This window comes from Amblyraja radiata, chromosome 37 (genome assembly GCF_010909765.2).
Source record: "Amblyraja radiata isolate CabotCenter1 chromosome 37, sAmbRad1.1.pri, whole genome shotgun sequence".
Classification (NCBI taxonomy): domain Eukaryota; kingdom Metazoa; phylum Chordata; class Chondrichthyes; order Rajiformes; family Rajidae; genus Amblyraja; species Amblyraja radiata.
In genome coordinates, this window is record NC_045992.1 from 17756235 (window position 1) to 17776350 (window position 20116).

General features: G+C 42.5%; 1 protein-coding gene across 1 annotated transcript in view; it reads left to right on the forward strand.

Annotated features, from left to right (window-relative positions):
* The window catches only part of tm9sf3 (transmembrane 9 superfamily member 3), a 78996-nt gene that overhangs the window by 42516 nt on the left and 16364 nt on the right, over nucleotides 1–20116 (forward strand). Inside the window, exons 5-8 of the mRNA XM_033012867.1 lie at nucleotides 2265–2342; nucleotides 3130–3261; nucleotides 6133–6299; nucleotides 14276–14370. Coding sequence (XP_032868758.1) covers nucleotides 2265–2342; nucleotides 3130–3261; nucleotides 6133–6299; nucleotides 14276–14370 — 472 coding nt within the window. The remainder of the gene's footprint in view (nucleotides 1–2264; nucleotides 2343–3129; nucleotides 3262–6132; nucleotides 6300–14275; nucleotides 14371–20116) is intronic.

Below are 20116 nucleotides of genomic sequence, written 5' to 3' on the forward strand. Positions count from 1 at the left end.
GTGTACTCCCGTGACTGACTTTAATTCATTCAGTTTCTGTATTAATATTCAAATGTCAACATTTACTGTGTTCTGGAATTTGCCTGTTGGTGTTTTAATCCAATGTAATCTGACCTTTGTTCTTAACAGCAGAGAAGTTAATAATGTTAACACTATGTAACCAAGCCTGTTCCAGAACTCCACCGGCAGATTTCCTGCTACATATTTGCTGACTATTAATCTCAAATGGCACTAGTGATATATGGGGAAACTTCAAATTAATTACTACCTGTCACCATCTGTTCATTGACGATGCCCACTGTGCCCTCCATAATGTTTGGGACAAAAAAACCCTCATTTATATATTTGCCTGTACTCCACAATTTGAGATTTGTAATAGAAAAAAAATCACACGTGGTTAAAGTGCACATTGTCAGATTTTAATAAAGGCCATTTTATACATTTTGGTTTGACGATGTAGAAATGACAGCAGTGTTTATACATAGTCCACCCATTTCAGGGCACCATAATGTTTGGGACACAGCAATGTCATCTAAATGAAAGTAGTCATATTTTAGTATTTTGTTGCATATCCTTTGCATGCTATGACTGTATTGCAGCCATCTTTAGCTTATGCTTGTTTTGGGGGCTAGTCCCCTTTGGTTTTCTCTTCAGCATATAAAAGGCATTCTCAACTGGCTTCCGATCGAGTGATTGACTTGTCCACAAAAATTGACCATTTTTTAGCTTTGAAAAACTCCTTTGTTGCTTTAGCAGTATGTTTGGGATCATTGTCTTGCTGCAGAATGAACCGCCGGCCAATGAGTTTTGAAACATTTGTTTGAACTTGAGCAGATAGGATGTGTCTATATACTTCAGAATTCATTATGCTACTACCATCAATAGTTGTATCATCAATGAAGATAAGTGAGCCAGTACCTTCAGCATCCATACATGCCCAGGCCTTAACACCCCCACCACCGTGTTTCACAGATGAGGTGGTATGCTTTGGATCTTGGGCAGTTCCTTCTCTCCTCTATACTTTGCTCTTGCCATCACTCTGATATAAGTTAATCTTCGTCTCATCTGTTCACAAGACCTTTTTCCAGTACTATGGTTGCTCTTTTAAGTACTTATTGGCAAGCTGTAACCTGACCATCCTATTTTTGTGGCTAACCAGTGGTTTGCATCTTGCAGTGTAGCCTCTGTATTTTTGTTCATGAAGTCTTCTGCGGATAGTGGTCATTGACAAATCCACATGTGACTCCTGAAGAGTGTTTCTGATCTGTTAGACAGGTGTTTGGGGATTTTTCTTTATTATAGAGAGAATTCTTTTGTCATCAGCTTCCTTGGCCTGCCAGACCCTTTGGTAAGCTTAAGATTTGGCTGATGTCTCTAACAGTTGTATTCTTGTTTCTCAGTCTCATAATGGCTTCTTTGACTTTCATTGACACAACTTTGGTCCTCATGTTGATAAACAGCAATAAAAGTTTCCAAATGTGAAGGAAAGACTTGGTCCATAAAGCTCTCTTATACCTGCATTAAGGTGGTATTTAAACACACCTGAGCAATAACAAAAACCTGTGAAGCCATGTGTCCCAAATATTATGGTGCCCTGAAATGGGGGGCTGTGTATAAACACTGATGTAATTTCTACATGGTGAAACCAAAATGTGTAAAAATACACTTTAACCACATGTGATTTTTTTCTATTACAAATCTCAAATTGTGGAGTACAGAGGCAAATAAATAAATGATGAGTCTTTGTCCCAAACATTATGGAGGGCACTGTATTTTGTTTCCCCATTGAATGAGACTTCCTCAAAAGAGCTCCAGTCCAGTCTTAAATAGCTGCCCTTTAATGTGTGCTTGGTAGTAGCATGTTACACACAGTAGCCAGGTCAGATGGAACACCCAGAATCATAACACTTTACATTTTTGCCAAGGTTCAAGTTGTTAAGGAACATGCTGTATTTTGATAGTTGTTTGGGTAGGTCGATATTATGACCCATATTTAACCCTTTGTTCCCTTGGCTAAAATCCCCTTCTAAATTCAAGCTAAATAGGATGAATTACTTAGTCATTGTAAGATTGAAAGTCAAGGGGAATAATGTGACCTTGACAATGTTTCACATGGCAACATAAATGAGATGGATTATTATACACTCAGATTTCAGACATAATGGGTAATACAAATTGTGCAGTTATGTTCTGATTAGACGTACTTTTGCCAATTTCACATAGTGTATTGTTTTATTGTGTAATTTGTTTTGTGGTTATTTTAGATGAAGTGGAAGAAATCTGATGTGAAGTTTGAAGACCGATTTGATAAGTACCTTGACCCATCCTTCTTTCAACACAGAGTATGTTGAATTTTAACGTTATTGATCTTATTTCTTCCACAGTTTATTCCCTTCCCTCTTTAAATCCTTGAGTCAAGTTGAAGTGTAATTCTACCAGTAATGTATACAATGAAACATTGAAAATAGGAGGCCATTCGGCCCTTCGAGCCAGCACCTCCATTCATTGTGATCATGGCTGATCGTCCCCTATCAATAACCCGTGCCTACCTTCTCCTTATATCCCTTGATTCCACTAGCCCCTAGAGCTCTATCTAACCCTCTCTTAAATCCATCCAGTGACTTGGCCTCCCCTGCCCTCTGTGGCAGGGAATTCCATAAATTCACAACTCTCTGGGTGAAAACGTTTTTTCTCACCTCAGTCTTAAATGACCTCCCCTTTATTCTAAGACTGTGGCCCCTGGTTCTGGACTCGCCCAACATTGGGAGCATTTTTCCTGCATCTAGCTTGTCCAGTCCTTTTATAATTTTATATGTTTCTAAAAGATGCCCCCTCATCCTTCTAAACTCCAGTGAATACAAGCCTAGTCTTTTCAATCTTTCCTCATATGACAGTCCCACCATCCCAGGGATCAATCTCGTACATCACTATACCTCACTATATTTTTATCCAAGTGTCCATCTTCAATATGGTAGGTTGCATCCCGCACCCAGGTCCTGATTGCATGTCGTTCCCATATTAGTAATCATATTGAATGTTAGTTTATTAGTGGAAATTTGTTTGAGATTGTAAATCTGTAAATTAAAAATGCAGATCCTATATCTCTTATACTCTTTTGTGTATTGGCAGATTCACTGGTTCTCGATCTTCAATTCCTTCATGATGGTTATTTTCTTGGTTGGATTGGTTTCCATGATTCTAATGCGCACTTTACGAAAGGACTACGCACGGTACAGTAAGGAGGAAGAAATGGATGACATGGTGAGGATAACTCCTGTGATGAGGTTGTTTTGACAATGAAGGCCATCTCCCCTTTGCTGTTGGAATCCGTTTCATTCTATCTGTACACTTCATGGTTTGAAAAACCTTCATCAGATCTCCTTGCAATTCCCTCTATTCCAAGGAGATCAATCTCAACTTCTCCAATCTATACACATGTAAAATCCCTCATCCTTGGATTTATTGTGATAAATCTCTGTCCAAAACGGCCGTGTGTTTCTAAAGCGCAGTACCCGGAATTGAACAAAATGTCAAAATATTGGTAATTCAGCCCCTCGCTCCTCCACTGTCACCACAGACTTTGATTCCCTAAATGTCTTGTAGATTTATAGATTTGTTTCGAATATATTCATCTGCAGCCAATTTGAGACAATAATCCAGCTCAAATCAAATAACTTTTCATAAAGATTATCTACTATTTATAAAGCCCAGGATTCTGTAAGCCTTTTAAAACGACTTTATCAATCTTGATGCAACTCTATAGGACTTTGGTTAGGCCGCATTTGGAGAATTGCATGCAGTTCTGGTCGCCCCGTTACAGGAAAGATGTGGGGACATTGGAGAGGGTGCAGAGGAGATTTAGTAGAATGCTGCTTGGAGTAGAGGGGTTTTGCTATAGGGAGAGGTTGGACAGACTTGGATTGATTTCTCTGGAACTTCTGAGGTTGAGGGGAGACTTGAGAGCAGTATATAAAATTATGAGAGGCATGTAAGGACGACAGATGGCACAATGGGCTAAGTGTTCGGCTGGCAACCTGAAGGTGGCCGGTTCGAATCCTGCTTGGAGTGTGTACTGTCGTTGTGTCCTTGGGCAAGACACTTCACCTACCTTTGCCTGGGACTAGAGACGGAAATTAGCTACTGATTGGCTACAATCTCGCATATTTACATGCAAATGTTCATTAATATGCACTGTCCCTATAAACAAATTATTATTATTATTATTATTATTATTATTATTATTATAGAAAGGGTAGACAGAACCTTTTTCCCAGGGCCGAAATGTCCAACACTAGAAGGCATAGCTATAAAGTGAGAGGGGGAAAGTTTAGTAGAGATATGCTGGGCAAGTTTTTTTACACTGATGGTCATGGGGGCTTGGAACGCATTGCCAGGGGTGGTGGTGGTGGAGACAGATATGATAGTGGCTTTGAAGAGGTTTTTCGTTAGGCATCAGGGAAGGAGCTAGTTGAACCAGGTACTATCTCAACATTTAAAGGACATTTGAACAGGTAGGTGAACAGGAAAGGTTTAGAATGATATGTGCCAAAAGCTGGCATGTGGGAACAGTTTAGATGGGGCATCTTGGTCGGCGTGGGTAAGTTGGGCCAAAAGGCCCATGTCCGTGCTCTATGACTATCATCTTGTCTTCAGTTTCCCTAACTCTTTTCCTTCGTGGATTGTAAGGATAGATTGATACTATAATCCATATTAACGTTAGAGATGCAGCGCAGAAGCAGGCCTTTCGGCCCACTGAGTGCTCACTAACCAGCGATCACCCCGTACACTCACACTATACTACACACGGGATAATTTGCAATTTTACCCAAGCCAATTAACCTACAAAGCTGTACTTCTTTGGGATGTTGGAGGAAACCGGAGCACCCAGAGAAAACCCACGCAGTCACAGGAAGAAGGTACAAACTCTGTACAGACAGCACCTATAGCCAGAATTGAATCCAGGCCTCTGGCGCTGTGAGGCAGCAACTCTACCGCTGCGCCACTATGCCGCCACTATTATGTTTTCTTTGGCTCGAATGCCCATCCAAATTCAAGCTAAGTAAGATGAATTACTTACCCATTGTACACTCGAGATTCCAGTGGAGTAACGTGACCGTGACAATATTTTAGATGTTAACATAAACAAGATGGATTATTATACACTGAGGTTTCAGTCATAGTGGGCAATACAAGTTGTGCAATTGTGTCCTGATTAAATATACTTTTATCAAATTAAGTAGGCTTGTTGAACAATTTCCAGCTATAACCAAATTGTCATAAATCTTTCCTTGATTTTTCCCGTCAATTTGTGTTTGTAAATTTGGAATGCCACTTTTCTTAATAGGTTAAAACCAAACTTCTAATGTAGTCTTGCAATGGTATCAGACCTGATTAGTGTTATCTGTGGCCACAATGTCATTGAATGTTCTGCTTACAAAGTGGGGGGAATTAAGACACCCTCAGGGGCTAAGTGTCCTCATCATGCCTGTCCTGATAGTATGTTGTAGTATTGAACCCTATGTATCACAATTATAGTCACCAGCTTGAGACCACTCTCTGCACCTCCCAATCTGCTTGTTAAATATCAAGGACAATATATATATCCATCAATGTGCTCCTGTGTGTCCCATGCCCGAGAAATCCTGCAAACTGCCAGTTGCACTGTGAACACAAGAAGCTGCAGCTGCTGGAGTTACTTATCGTGGTCAAGCAGCATCTCTGGATGACATGGATGGTGCCTTCTCCGGTCAGGATCCTTTTTAAGACTTCTGAAGTCTGAAGAAGGGTCACGACCCAAAATGTCCGCCTGTTCATGCACTCCAGAGATGCGGCCTGACCAGTTGAGTTACTCCAGCATTGTTTTTCGGGGGGGGGGAAATAAAGGGTGGATATGCCACAACTTACCTGAAGCTCCTTTGATGGAGCCTTCTGTGATACTAAAACTTTCACTTTAAGCGTTTGAAGCATAGACCTTTGCAGCTTCCAAATAACACAGTCTCTCAGAAATTACAATTTGGCAGGATTATCTGTAATCAGTGCTGGCTACGATTCATGCATTGTTTCCAAAGTTTGTGCATTGTTTCCAAAAAAAGTGCTCAGCAATTAACCCGTAGTAAAATTATGTTTTAACAGGACAGAGATCTGGGTGATGAGTACGGATGGAAACAAGTTCATGGGGATGTATTCAGGCCCTCCAGTCATCCATTGATATTTTCGTCGCTGATTGGGTCTGGTTGCCAGATTTTCTTTGTCTCTCTTATTGTCATCATTGTGGCGATGATAGAAGACTTGTACACAGAGTAAGTATGTACAGAGTATAGGCACAAAAAGCTGGAGTAACATTTCAGGTCGAGACCCTTCTTCAGACCCAAAACGTCATCCACTCCTTCTCTCCAGAGATGCTGCCTGTCCCTCTGAGTTACTCCAGCATTTTGTGTCTACCTTCGGTTTAAACCAGTTCTTTCTTACACAAAGTATGTACAGAGTGTCTTGTATTATTGGGCAGTTCATATTTTTCAATGTTTTAAATAGTGAGCACTTCAGCAGAAATCCTTTGTTCATTGTTCCTGTTATACTGACAAATTCACAGTTTTATTGGGGAAAACCATGTGTGCTTTAACACAACAAATTGACTTTGACAAGCCTGAATCACATTTGGTAGGTTTCTTACAGCTTAGTGGGTGATTGTACTTCACAAGCAGTGATCACTCAGATTTTGCCCAGTCTCAGAGCCTCAGCCAGGGTAGTACTAGACTGTTCTCCGTACCCCTGATGTATGTGCTTTGGTAACAAAGAGTGGGTTACATATTATTTGCTAACTCCACCACCATTCTCCACTATCCTTCTACATATCACAAGGGCAACACGGTGGCACAGGAGTAGAATTGCTGCCTTATAGTGTCGGAGACCCGGTCTTGATCCCGACTGCAGGTGCTTGACTGTATTGAGTTTGTACATTCTCCCTGTGACCGCTTGCTTTTCCCCGATTTCCACCCACACTCCAAACAGGTGCTGGTTTGGAGGTTAATTGGCTTCAGTAAAAATTGTAAATTGTCCCTCATGCTAGTGTACGGGGATCACTGGTCAGCACGGGCTCGGTGGGCCAAACGGCCTGTGTCCACGCTGTATCTCTAAACTAAACCTCAACTTGTCCGAAACTGCTTGTATGGAGGTCATATGGAAAGGGATTGTACACAGCTGTGATGGAAGTTCCAATGGAATCATATCTGTGTAAAAGAGCTGCCTGAACCCGCAAAAGTGTGTTTTTCTGGTAATTATCGCGTAGCTTAATCTGAATTCCTGCCCCACCTTCAGAGCAAATTCTGAGATTACTTTCAATAGTTTAACAATAGCCAATAAGAAAATACGTTCATAGAGTGTACCCTTTATGTTCGTTTGCATTCTCTGACGGACTTACTTGATCCCTTGGTACAATCATGTCTCAATTATTCTATTGTATGTTAAGTGGGGTGCCTCCCAGAAGATTGTTTCACTGCTATGCTGAACCTTTTCGTAACAATTTTAAAGCCTCTTCTTTTGGGTGTCATTGAAGCTGGGTATTATGCTGAAACTATATAACACTTGGGCACACCTTGTATCAAATTTAGCTTAGGCTGCACAAGCATTCAGATGCTCCATGCAGCGTGGAAAGGGGCAAAGGATTCAACATTTCAGTTAACTTCATGTCTGAAGGCCTGTTTGTATGGGGGTCGGCCTGAACGTCATCTGGGGTGCGGGAGAGCGGGAATCGGGTGTTCAGCGAAAGAAAATGTACAATCTTAAAGGGAAAACTATTAAATCCGATCTGGAGTGCTTTCTTATTTAGCATCATTATCACGGGTTTCTAATAAAAGCTACAATATTCTAAGGTAGGTTTGTTGCAATATTCAACTTTAATCAAATAATACCATGACCATAATTTTAAGCAGCTGGCATTGTCACAGAGTGATACAGTGTGGAAACAGGCCCTTTGGCCCAACTTGCTCACACCGGCCAACATGTCTCAGCTATACTAGTCCCACCTGCCTGTGCTTAGTCTATATCCCTCCAAACCTGTCCTATCCATGTACCTGTCTAACTGTTTCTTAAATGTTGGGATAGTCCCTGCCTCAACTATCTCCTCTGGCAGTTTGTTCCATACACCCACCACCCTTTGTGTGGAAAAAGTTACCCCTTAGATTAGAAACATAGAAACATAGAAAGTAGGTGCGAGAGTAGACCACCAGGTCCGTCGAGCCCGCACCGCCACCCGCTCATGGCTGAACACTAAACAGACACACTTACCCACAAACAGTAGACACAAGACACAGAACACAAGACACTACCCTCCCCTTTATACCGCTATCACCCCTCTCCACCCCAAGAACCTCGCGATCTCCTGGGGGAGGCAAAAAACCGGATAAAAACCCAGGTCCAATTCGGGAAAAAAATCCGGGAAATTCCTCTCCGACCCCAATCCAGGCGATCGACACTTGTCCAGGAGATCACTCAGGTCTTACTATACTAACCATACCTAGGTCCATATCCCTGCCCTCTCCCCGTAGCCCCTTATCCCCTTGGCAGCTAAAAAACCATCTATTTTAGTCTTAAATATATTTAAAGTTTCTGCTTCCACTGCTCCCTGGGGCAGTGAATTCCATAAATTAACCACCCTCTGGGTGAAGAAGTTCTTCCTCATCTCAGTTTTAAAAGAGCCCCCCCTTATTCTGCAACTATGTCCCCTAGTTCTAGTTTCCCCGATCATTGGGAACATCCTCGGTGCATCCACCCGATCAAGGCCCCTCACGATCTTATATGTTTCAATGAGATCGCCTCTCATTCTTCTAAACTCCAAAGAGTAGAGTTCCAGCCTACCTAACCTTTCCTCATATGTCAATCCCCTCATTGCAGGAATTAATCTTGTAAACCTTCGCTGCACTGCCTCCAGGGCTAGTACATCCTTTCTTAAGTATGGACCCCAGAACTGTACACAGTATTCCAAATGTGGTCTCACTAATACTGTGTACAGCTGCAGCAAGACCTCCGTGTTTTTATACTCAATAGATTCCTATTAAAAAATGTACCCCTTCATCTTAAACCTATGTCTTCTGATCCTCGATTCACCTACTCTGGGTAAGAGATTCTGTGCATCTACCGGATCTATTCCTCTCATAATTTTATACACCTCAGTAAGATCACCCCTCATCCTCCTGCTTTCCAAGGAATAGAGTCCCAAGGAATAGAGATGGCCTTTATACCACCCCTCTGTACCCTAAATCTTAACGGCAACTGACTTGTACATATTGACGCAAGGAACTGCAGATGCTGGTTTACGGAGATAAACTGTGGTGGAGTACCTAAACGTGTCATGTAGGTTATGTGTGTGGTACGACTGTTGGTAGATCAGCTCTGTGCTGCCCTTCAGTGGGTTCCCCAAAAGACTGATGCTTGTCAGTGGCCGTCAGTTTGTTTGGCTGCTTCCTTTCATTCTAAACCAGCACGTCAAATGGAAGTATTGAGCAATTAGCAAAGTATTAAGCAGTTAACAGTTGATAACAAAGGGAAATGGTAAATCCACCGGAAAGATCAATTTGGAACAGACACCTCGGTAAACTGTGGCAGCACGATAGGAGAGCACAAATTCAAATGGCTAAAGGACATGTATGTAGAACTGAGCAAGGAAATTGTTCACACCAGCTCTTAAGATCTGATGTGCATCTTTTCAAGATTCAAGAGTTTATTGTCATGTGTCCCAGATAGGACAATGAAATTCTTCCTTTGCCTCAGCACAACAGAATATAGTAGGCATAAATAAATACATAACAGATCAGTGTATCCATATACCATTGAAATATATATACACACATAAATAAGCAGATAAAGTGCAATGGGCTATTAATGTTCAGAGTTTTGTTTGAGTTGAATTTAATAGCCTGATGGCTGTGGGGAAGCAGCTATTCCTGAACCTGGATGTTGCAGATTTCAGGCTCCTGTACCTTCCACCTGAAGGCAGCGGGGAGATGAGTGAATGGCCAGGATGGTGTGGATCCTTGATGATGCTGGCAGCCTTTTTGAGGCAGCGACTGCGATAGATCCCCTCGATGGTAGGGAGGTCAGAGCCGATGATGGACTGGGCAGTGTTTACAACTTTTTGCAGTCTTTTCCGCTCCTGGGCGCTCAAGTTGCCGAACCAAGCCACGATGCAACCGGTCAGCATGCTCTCTACTGTGCACCTGTAGAAGTTCAAGAGAGTCCTCCTTGACATACCGACTCTCCGTAATCTTCTCAGGAAGTAGAGGCGCTGATGTGCTTTCTTTATAATTGCATCAGTGTTCTCGGACCAGGAGAGATCTTCAGAGATATACACAAGCCCTTCAGCAAACCGAAGAGGGTCCTGACCCGAATCGTCACCTGTCCATTTTCTTCAGAGATGCTGCCTGATCTGCTGAGTTAGTCCAGCATTTTGTGTTTATCCAAGTTTGTCCAACTTCTCCTTATAGCTAATGCCCTCGAAAGGAGGCAGCAGCCTGGTAAACCTCTTCAAAATCTTCTCCAAAGCTTCCACATCCTGCAATCAGAACTGGACACAATACTCCAAATGCAGCCTATCCAAAGTTTTATAAAACTGCAACATGACTTCCTGACTCATACAATGCTTCGACCGATGGAGGCGAGCATTACCATACACCTTCTTTATCACTCCATCCACTTGTGCACTTACTTTCAGGGATATTAAGATCCCTATGCACATCAATACTATTAAGGGTCCAACCCTTAACGGTATACTTTCCCATTGCAAATTCACGTGCAACAACTCAAACCTGATCAGATTAAACTCTATCTGCCTTTTCTTTGTTCATATTTGTAATCGTTCTATATCTTGCAGTATCCTTGGACAGCCTCCCTCATGTATGCAACTCCGCCAATTTTTGTTTCATGTGCAAACTTACTAACCAGCCCATCTCCGTTTGTCATTTTTATATATCATAAACAATGGAGGTCCCAACACTGATCCCTGTGGGACACCACTGGTCATGGTGCCCCAGCCAGAATTACACCCTTCCACCAGTGCCCTCTGTCTTCTTTAGGGTAAGCCAATTCTGAATCTGAATTACTAAGTCACCGTGCACCCTAATCTTCTGGATCAGCCTACCATGAGGAATCTTGTCAAATATCTTAGTAGAATCCATGTAGACAACACCCACTGTGGGCAGCACGATGGCGTAGCAGTAGAGTTGCTGCCTTATAGCACCAGAGACCTGGGTTTGATCCTGACTATGGGTGCTGTCTGTACAGAGTTTGTACGTTCTCCCCATAATCACGTGGATTTTCCCCACTGCTCTGGTTTCCTCACACACTCCAAAGATGTACAGGTTTGTAGGTTAATTTGGCCTTGGTAAATTTTTTTTTAATTGTCCCTAGTGTGTAGGATAGTGCTATGTAGGGGGATTGCAGGTCGGCGTGGACTCAGTGGGCCGATGGGCCTGTTTACGCGCTTTTTCTAAACTAAACTAAACACTGCCCACCCTCATCAATCACCTTAGTCTCCTCATAAAACCTCCTCAAAACAAATCCCACCTGACCCAGGGGACTGATCCATCTTAATATTGTTCAAAAGACCCAACAGCATCTCCTTATTAATCTCAAATTACTCTTGCGTATTAATACACCTTGCTCACGTTCCTCTATGCCTTTGTTGATGAATACCAATGCAAAACACTCATCCAATATGTCGCCCAAGTCGTCTGGCACCAATAATAAATTCTCTCTATCCTTGAATGAAACCCTCTCACGAGTCGCCCTCTTGATTTTAATGTGTGTAATGGAAGCCTTAGGATGCACTTTAAAGCTGTTCAATAACTTTCACATTATACACTGAAATGTTCCTGATGGCTTAATGACTTGTTTCTAGTGAGCAGCTTAACTAGATAAATCACGGTGGTCCAGGTTCAAGCCAATCTTGTATGAAGTTGGTTGATCTCGGCCTAAGCAGCTTTTATGCTACTATAGACCACTTTGGTGTTTTGTTACAGAAAAGAAAGATTTCAAAATTCTAATCTGATTGAAATTGTAGTTCATTATAGCACACAGGGAGGTCATTTAGCCCATTATAATATAATATAACAATTACAGCACGGAAACAGGCCATCTCGGCCCTACAAGTCCGTGCCGAACAACTTTTTTCCCTTAGTCCCACCTGCCTGCACTCATACCATAACCCTCCATTCCCTTCTCATCCATATGCCTACCCAATTTATTTTTAAATGATACTAACGAACCTGCCTCCACCACTTCCACTGTAAGCTCATTCCACACCGCTACCACTCTCTGAGTAAAGATGTTCCCCCTCATGTTACCCCTAAACTTCTGTCCCTTAATTCTGAAGTCATGTCCTCTTGTTTGAATCTTCCCTATTCTCAAAGGGAAAAGCTGATCCACATCAACTCTGTCTATCCCTCTCATCATTTTAAAGACCTCTATCAAGTCCCCCCTTAACCTTCTGCGCTCCAGAGAATAAAGACCTAACTTATTCAACCTTTCTCTGTAACTTAGTTGTTGAAACCCAGGCAACATTCTAGTAAATCTCCTCTGTACTCTCTCTATTTTGTTGACATCCTTCCTATAATTGGGCGACCAAAATTGTACACCATACTCCAGATTTGGTCTCACCAATGCCTTGTACAATTTTAACATTACATCCCAGCTTCTATACTCAATGCTCTGATTTATAAAGGCTAGCATACCAAAAGCTTTCTTTACCACCCTATCTATATGAGATTCCACCTTCAAGGAACTATGCACGGTTATTCCCAGATCCCTCTGTTCAACTGTATTCTTCAATTCCCTACCATTTACCATGTACGTCCTATTTTGATTTGTCCTGCCAAGGTGTAGCACCTCACATTTATCAGCATTAAACTCCATCTGCCATCTTTCAGCCCATTCTTCCAAATGGCCTAAATCACTCTGTAGACTTTGGAAATCCTCTTCATTATCCACAACACGGGATGTTCATCCGCCTCTGATCAAAGTGACCATTTCAATATTTCCCTGCTCTTCCCCCCCGCCCCTTTCATACTTCAGACATTCCAAATTATTTTCCTTCAATTGCTTATCCAATTCGTGTTTGATTCTATAGAAACTGGTTCTGATTCTGTACAAAGAACTGCAGATGCTGATTTACAAAAGAAGACACAGAGTGCTGGACTCGCTCACTGGATCCGGCAGCTTCTCGTATGAACACAGATAGGTGCCATTTTGGGTCGGGGAACTTCTTGGTCCCGACTTGAATCGTTGCCTAGCCATGCTCTCCCGAGTTGCTGCAAGATCTGCTGACCGACTCCAAGCACTTTGTGTCTTCTCCAGCTTGATTCTATTCCTTTCCCCCTTTCAGGTAGTGTTAAAACTTCCTGACTGCTGCCTGTGTAAATCATCGCCTGCGTTTACCTCATCTTTTGTCCAAAACTTAAAACTGTGTTCCCTGATCCTTGAACTGCCAAATGATTGGAACATCATTTTATATTGTGCGTAGACCAGTTATGATCTTGTATGATTCTACTAAATCAGATTGTCATCCTGTCATGTACTGGAGTGAGATCTGGGCATAGGTGGCTTCCTGTGTTAAATAAAGTAACTTTCACTGTTGAGCTAATTAGCTTTTAGTTTAGTTTAGAGATATAGCCCGGAAAACGGCCCCTCTGCCCACTGGGTCTGTGCTGACCAGTGATCCCCACACACGAACACTATCCTGCACACACTACGGACCATTTACAATTATACCAAGCCAATTAACCTACAAACCTGCACTTTTTGGAGTGTGGGAGGAAACGGGAGCACCCGGAGAAAACCCACGCAGGTGACGGGGAGAACGTACAAACTCCATAGAGACAGCGCCCGTAGTCAGGATTGAACCAGGGTCCCTGGCGCTGTCAGGCAGCAACTCTACCGATGTGCCACTAATGGTGAAGACTGTCTGCTTAGTATGCAGTACGCTTTCTTTACCATTGATTTTCTGTTCCACATATTCCTGTAGTTATACTAAGAAATGCATTTGAACAAAGAATGCTATTGTTATGATACATTTCTTGTCCTATGCATAAGTCAAATCATTTGCAACCTGTGGGTTAATACAAGCAGAAGTGGCATGATATTGCAGAAAGATTTTGTTAGACCAAAAGAGTGTTTCATATTTGTAAAGGCAACCTACTCTATGACTTTCTATGACTCATTGACTTTCAAATCTTTACATTTTTAGTTCCTGTCTTTTTTTCTGATTGTTTTTCTTTTCCTTTTGCAGGAGAGGATCTATGCTAAGTACAGCCATATTTGTGTTTGCTGCAACATCACCGCTGAATGGCTATTTTGGAGGTAGTCTGTATGCTCGACAAGGAGGTGGGTTTTGTACTCTATTTTTGCTATTTCTCAGTTTTGTTTTTGTGTGAGAGGATGCATTTGCATTTCATCAATGAGCAATGTTAATAAGTGAACCAAAACAGTGAATTAACTGATGAAGTTATTCTGATGAAGGGTCCCATCCCAAAATGTCACCACCTCCTTTTCCCCAGAGATGTTGCCTGACCTATTGAGCATATGTGTCTATCTCTGTGAATTAACAAACTCCCTTTGTCCATTCAAGTTTTTTTTTACTGCTGTACATATCATTCTTGGTCCTCGCTTTGTTTTCTAAATTGAAACTCCCTTCTCTTTCATTGCTTGTTGGCATTTATTCTGCACCCCAAATATTAGTTATTTTTAGTGCTGCCTTCCTATGTCAAACTCCAGAATGCAAAATAGCTACTCTTAACAATCTTTAATAGAGTGAAACAGCGTTGAAGCAGGCCCCTTGGCTGATCCCCAACTGATCATCAACTTCCTGACAGACAGGCTGGGAAAGCACATCTCGGACCCGCAGACCCTCAGCGTAGGAGCACCGCAAGGCTGCGTACTCTCCCCTCTTCTTTACTCTCTCTACACCAACGACTGCACCTCCACAGACTCCTCTGTCAAGCTTCTCAATTTTGCCGACGACACAACCCTGATTGGACTGAAGGTAGACAAAAGTGCTGGAGAAACTCAGCGGGTGAGGCAGCATCTATGGAGCGAAGGAAATAGGCAACGTTTCGGGCCGAAACTCTTCTTCAGACTGATGTGAGGGTGGGGGGGGGGGGGAGGGGAGGAAGAAAGGAAGAGGTAGAGCCAGTGGGCTGAGGGAAAGCTGAGAAGGGGAGGAGAAAGTAAGGACTACCTGAAATTAGAGAAGTCAATGTTCATACCGCAAACAGATTGGACTGATCCAGGATGGGGAGGAATCTGCCGACAGACAGGAAGTGTCACATCTGTGGAGTCTTTTAAGTTCCTGGGAACCATCATCTCCAGGGACCTTAAAAGGGGGGCCACCATCTACTCCACAGCCAAAAGCCCAACAGAGGATGTACTTCCTGCGGCAGCTGAGGAAGCACAATCTGCCACAGGCAATGATGGTCCAATTATATACTGTCATCGTAGAGTCTGTCCTTACCTTCTCCATCATGGTCTGGTTTGGCTCAGCCATCAAACACCACATCCGGAGGCTGCAGCGAAACGTTTGATGAGCCGAGAAGGTTGTTGGCAGCAACCTTCCTCCCCATTGACGAACTATACACTGCACGTGTCAGGAAGCTAGTGATCATCTCTGACCCCTCTCACCCTGGCCACAAACTCTTTAAAGCACTTCTCTCTGGAAGGCAACTCTGGACTGTCAAAGCCGCCACAGCCAGACATAAAAACTGCTTTTTTCCACAAGCAGTAGCTCTATTCAATAACCAAACGTCTGTAGCCTCCTTTTGCTATTTCATTCACATGTTTAAACTATAATGTTTTAATGTTTTATGTTTTATTCTTAATGGTTTACTGTATGTTGTGTGTTACTTGCGAGCGGAGCACCAAGGCAAATTCCTTTGTATGTGTGCATACTTGGCCAATAAACTTATTCCTTCATTCATATTTTAGTCCTGAACATCATGGCCCCGTCATCCCAGTTATCAGCACCTGGTCCATAGCCGTCTCTGCCATGGCCAATAAATTGCTCATACACTAGGGATTTAAAAACTGTGATCCTGTTTCTACTGCTCATTCATATGGTGCATTCCACATTCCAACCACTATCCTCAGATCCTATCTAAATCTCTTCCTCCCCACGCACCCTTAAACCTACACTCTTAAGTTTTTTACACCTATTATGGGGAAGTGTTTTGGTGTCTTTGTTCCTTATACATTGCCCTCCCTCCATAATGTTTGAGACAAAGACCCATCATTTATTTATATGCCTCTGTACTCCATAATTTGAAATTTGTAATAGAAAAATCACACGTGGTTAAAGTGCACATTGTCAGATTCTAATAAGTTATACATTTTTGTTTCACCGTGTAGAAATTACAGCAGTGTTTATACATAGTCCCCCCATTTTAGGGCACCATAATGTTTGGGACACAGCAATGTCATGTAAATGAAAGTAGTCATGTTTGGTATTTTGTTGCATATCCTTTGCATGCAATGTCTGCTTGAAGTCTGCGATTCATGGACATCATCAGTTGCTGGTGATGCTCTGCCAGATCTGTATTGCAGCCATTGTTAGCTTATGCTTGTTTTGGGAGCTAGTCCCCTTCAGATTTCTCTTCAGCTTATAAAAGACATGCTCAATTGGGTTCAGATCAGATGATTGACTTGGCCACTCAAGAATTGACCATTTTTTACCTTTGAATAACTCCTTTGTTGCTTTAGCAGTATGCTTAGGATCATTGTCTTGCTGTAGAATGAACTGCCGGCCAATGAGTTTTGAGGCATTTGTTTGAACGAGCAGATAGGATGTGTTTATACACTTCAGAATTCATTATGTTACTACCGTCAGCAGTTGTATCATCAATGAAGATAAGTGAGCCAGTACCTTCAGGAGCCATAGATGCCTAGGCCATAACACCCCCAGCACCGTGTTTCACAGATGAGGTGGTATGCTTTGGATCTTGGGCAGTTCCTTCTCTCCTCCATACTTTGCTCTTGCCATCACTCTGATATAAGTTAATCTTCGTCTCATCTGTCCACAAGACCTTTTTCCAGAACTGAGGTTGCTCTTTTAAGTACTTCTTGGCAAACTGTAACCTGGCCATCCTATTTTTGTGGCTAACCAGCGGTTTGCATCTTGCAGTGTAGCCTATGTATTTCTGTTCATGAAGTCTTCTGCGGACAGTGGTCATTGACAAATCCACACCTGACTCCTGAAGAGTGTTTCTGATCTGTCGGACAGGTGTTTGGGGATTTTTCTTTGTTATAGAGAGAATTCTTCTGTCATCAGCTGTGGAGGTCTTCCTTGGCCTGCTAGTCCCTTTGCGATTAGTAAGTTCACCAGTGCTCTCTTTCTTCTTAATGATGTTCCAAACAGTTGATTTTGGTAAGCTTAAGGTTTGACTGATGTCCCTAACAGTTGTATTCTTGTTTCTCAGTCTCATAATGGCTTCTTTGACTTTCATTGACACAACTTTGGTCCTCATGTTGATAAACAGCAATAAAAGTTTCCAAAGGTGATGGAAAGACTGGAGGAAAGACTTGGTGCTGAGAGCTCTCTTATACCTGCATTAAGGAGGCAATTAAACACACCTGAGCAATTACAAACGCCTGTGAAGCCATGTGTCCCAAACACTATGGTGCCCATGAAATTAGTGGACAGCTGTAATTTCTAGATGGTGAAACCAAAATGTATAAAAATACCCTTTCATAAAATCTGACAATGTGCACTTTAACCACGTGATTTTTTTCTATTACAAATCTCAAATTGTGAAGTACAGAGGCAAATAAATAAATGATGGGTCTTTGTCCCAAACATTATTGAGGGCACTGTATTTTTTGTAGAGTTAGATGTGCCGCTCCAACCTTCCTATAGTATGGTGCTTTTATTTTCTATATATGAGGTAACTATAACTAGAGGGTGATTGGAATTTATAATGCGCTGCCTGAGAGTGTGAGGGAGGCAGTAACTCAACACACACAAGAAGTATCTAGACGAGCACTTGAATGATCAAGGCATAGAATACCATGCACTGTGCTAGCAATTGGGATTAGTTTGTGGATACTGGATGGTCAATATGGACAAGGTGGACTAAAGGGCTTGCTTCTGTACTGCAAAATACTAACTCTATACTGTGCAGAAGCTAATGATGGCTGATCCCTTCCGCCTCCTTTACCACCATATCTACCTGTACAACCATCTTCAAGGAACCTTGTACACCAAGTCCCACTGTTCCTCTGTGCTGCTCAGAGCCTACCATTCTTCATGTTTGTTCTACCTTCATTCATCATCTCAAATACATTGCACTTCTCTCCCCAGTTTATCAATTGTCAATATCCTGTAATACAAGACGATCCTCCTTGCCATCGATAACGTTAATTTTCGTGTTGGTCATGGACATAGGAAACTGGCAAACCAATGCGTGCGGGCCATGATGTCCCATTTACGCTAGTCCAATTTGCCTGCATTTGGCTCATATCCCTTTAAACCTATCCTATCCATGTACTTGTCCAAGTGTCTATTAAATGCTATTATAGTACCTTCTTAGACAATAGACAATAGGTGCAGGAGTAGGCCATTCGGCCCTTCGAACCAGCACCACCAGTCAATGTGATCATGGCTGATCATCCCCAATCAGTACCACGTTCCTGCCTTCTCCCCATATCCCGTGACTCTAGCTCTCTCTTGAAAGTATCCAGAGAACCGGCCTCTACCGCCCTCTGAGGCAGAGAATTCCACACTCACAACTCTGTGAGAAAAAGTGTTTCCTCGTCTCTGTTCTAAATGGCTTACCCCTTATTCTTAAACTGTGGCTCCTGGTTCTGGACTCCCCCAACATCGGGAACATGTTTCTTGCCTCTAGCGTGTCCAAACCCTTAACAATCTTATATGTTGCAATAAGATCCCCTCTCACCCTTCTACTCCAGAGTGTACAAGCCCAGCCCATTCTCGCAGCATATGACAGCCCCGCCATCCCGGGAATTAACCTACGCTGCACTCCCTCAATGGCAAGAATGTCCTTCCTCAAATTAGGGGACCAAAACTGCACACAATAGTCCAGGTGTGGTCTCACTGTCCATTTTCAAAACTAATCTTAAAACCCTTTTCTATTCCTTGGCTTTCGACCCTGCATGAGACTTTGCTCCTGTTTTAGTGTTTCTATTGTTTTTCATTGTTTTTACTGTCTTTTAATGTTTTTATTGTTTTGTTTTATGTTTATGATTAGTCATGTACAGCACTTTGTTGTAACAGTGGTTGTTTTTAAAGTGCTCTATAAATAACGTTCAGTTCAGTTCACTAGGACTCTGTACAACTGCAGAAGGACCTCTTTGTTCCTATACTCGACTCTTGTTATAAAGGCCAACATGCCATTCGCTTTCTTCACTGCCTGCTGTACCTGCATGCTTACTTTCATAGACTGATGAACAAGGACCCGCAGATCCTGTTGTACTTCCTCTTTTCCCAACTTGTCGCCATTTAGATAGTAATCTGACTTCCTGTTTTTGATACCAAAGTGGATAACCTCACATTTATCCTCATTAAACTTCATCTGCCGTGCATCTGCCCACTCCCCCAGCCTGTCCAGGTCACCCTGTATTCTCAGAGCATCCTCACAGTTCACACTGCCACCCAGCTTTGTGTCATCTGCAAATTTGCTAATGTTACTTTGAATCCCTTCATCCAAATCATTGATGTATATCTCACTGACCTCTCCCACTACCAACCCTCAGGGTCCCTCAGATCCACATCAGCTGGTCTCCTCTCCATCCACAAATCCAACCTCTGCAGTTTTGGGGACAGAGCCTTCTCCAGGGCAGCTCCCAGGCTCTGGAACTCCCTCCCCCAACTGATCCGCCATTCCGTGTCCCTCACCATCTTCCAGTCCCGCCTCAAGACCCATCTCTTCACCTCTGCCTATCCTTAGCCCCACGTCCCCCTCCCTTTTCGTCTGTGCTTGAATTGCCTCATATTGTGTTTTGAATTGAATTCTGTCTTTAATTTGTGTACTAGTCATGTCTCTACTATTTATTTCATTCCGCTTACATGTTTTTCCACTACTTGCTAAATTTTTGTAAGGTGTCCTTGAGACTCTAGAAAGGC